The following is a 1,787-nucleotide window of genomic DNA, read 5'->3' on the forward strand; positions in this document are numbered from 1 at the left end:
AAAAAAAAAAAAGGGGGGGGGTAACAGGAGGGGGGGGGGGGGGGGCGGGGTTCTGCGAGACCAGGCAGCTGGGGGAAGGGGCGTGGGATTTGAGCTCTGACCCCCCAATAAGAGGGACCTCAGCCCGGATCAGGCCTACCTGTGCAAGGGAGAGGGGGGTCTTCAGGGCCGCGGCGCCCCCTGTGTGGGGCAGGCAGCTCCCAGCACGCTGTCCCTGCTGAGACCCGCTGCCCGGCCCGTGCCCAGACCCCCCTTCTGCTCCTCCAGCTTTGCTGCTTGGTTCTTCTCATCCCACGCGGCTTCCCTCCTGACTTGCCCAGGCACCCTCTACCCCCTCCTCTTCCCCCTGGCCCCAAGAGTCTGCACCCCCACTGCTTGTTGGAGTCATGAAGTTGCACCCCCAGTTCTTTCCTCCCCCAGAGACAGAGGAATCCAAGTCTTAAGCTTTCATTTCTTGGCCCTTTTCATCCTTAAAGCTCAGCAGCGACAGGGACAATTGCTGCAGAGCCTTGGGAAGGCGAGGGGCCAGCCTCGCAGCCCGCACCTCTCCACTTCCTTCCCTCAGACCCTGGAACCCGGGCCTCCAGCCCCCTCCACCCTCAGACCCAGAAATCTGGGCCCAGGCCCCTCCCTCCCTGCTCCGCCCTCCCTGCTCCTCCCCCCCCTCTCCCAGCCCCGGCCCCAGCCCCAGGCCAGGTCACCACCTCACCCACCTGCGAAGAAGAGCCGGGAAGACAGAAGGAAAAAGACAGAAAAAAAAAGGGGGGCGGAGTCAGCTCGGGGAGCCCCCAGGATGCACCCCTCCTGGACCCCAGCTGCCCCGCCCTGGGGCTGACACTCACCCGTTGACAGCGATCTGGGGGGCGCTTTGCTGCGGGAAATAAGGCGGCAGGTCAGGGGCAGGACAGGGTGGCGGGGTGGGGGGGAGGTGTCACCCTCCCAGACCTCCCAGTCCTGACCCTGCTGTGTCACCTGGGGCAGCCTGCTGTCCCCCCAAACCTGAGCCTTACCTGCCTGCGCCGCCGCTCGTGCTGCAGCTGCTTCTCTACTGGGTCCTCCCAGGGGCGGCCCTGCGGGTCGGCGGCCGGGGGCTCCCAGCCGCTGTAGAACTCGGGGATATATGGGGGTCCCTCCTCCGGGGGCAATTCCAGCCTGCAGCCAAGACGGGCCGAGGGCTCAGTGACCCTGTTCCACCCGACTTAGCCCCGTCACTTCTCCCCTGGCCCCCGTCCCCTGTGCCCAAGCCTCACTCTAACCCAGCTATTCTCTCCTCGTCTCTTTTGGCCCAGCTCCGGCCCCGCCTCTAAGCCCCGCCCCTGACATCGATTCTATTTCTCAATACACTGATTCCAACCAATGGTCCCCCAGCCTCTGAATCCAGACCGCTTTCTAGCTGCGCGCATTCCTCGCTGGCTCTGCCCCTACCACGCGAGGATCCCTGCCTCCGAGTACAGGCTCCGCCCCCTTCCCACCCTCAGACCAAACCTTTCCTAAACCCCGCCCCTTCTATATGGCTCCGCCCCCAAGTCCCGCCCCATTCCTATAAGCCCCGCCTTTCGTTCCTGTCCCAGGATCTAACTGATGTAGTTTGAAATCTCTCCATCACACTAATTTCTGGCCTTTCCTCCAATCGGATGCTGGCATTTGTCCTAGGTCCCGCTCTTTCTTCATTGGCCACACCCTCCGGGCCGCCAATCACCACGCCCCGCCTCCCCGCCCATCAATAACCACGCCCCTGCTCACATGCCCCGCCCCTCCCGTCACCACGCCCCGCCCCCACCACCACG

General features: G+C 64.4%; 1 protein-coding gene across 1 annotated transcript in view; it reads right to left on the reverse strand.

Moving 5' to 3' along the window:
* Window positions 1–35: 35 nt before the first annotated feature.
* The window catches only part of LOC106725757 (alanine and glycine-rich protein-like), a gene marked incomplete at its 5' end in the record, with an annotated part of 3,131 nt that continues 1,379 nt past the window's right edge, over window positions 36–1,787 (reverse strand). Inside the window, 4 exons of the mRNA XM_014537977.1 lie at window positions 36–713; window positions 843–871; window positions 1,011–1,152; window positions 1,343–1,421. Coding sequence (XP_014393463.1) covers window positions 600–713; window positions 843–871; window positions 1,011–1,152; window positions 1,343–1,421 — 364 coding nt within the window. The remainder of the gene's footprint in view (window positions 714–842; window positions 872–1,010; window positions 1,153–1,342; window positions 1,422–1,787) is intronic.

The sequence above is a fragment of the Myotis brandtii genome, unplaced genomic scaffold (assembly GCF_000412655.1).
Source record: "Myotis brandtii unplaced genomic scaffold, ASM41265v1 scaffold10391, whole genome shotgun sequence".
NCBI lineage: Eukaryota > Metazoa > Chordata > Mammalia > Chiroptera > Vespertilionidae > Myotis > Myotis brandtii.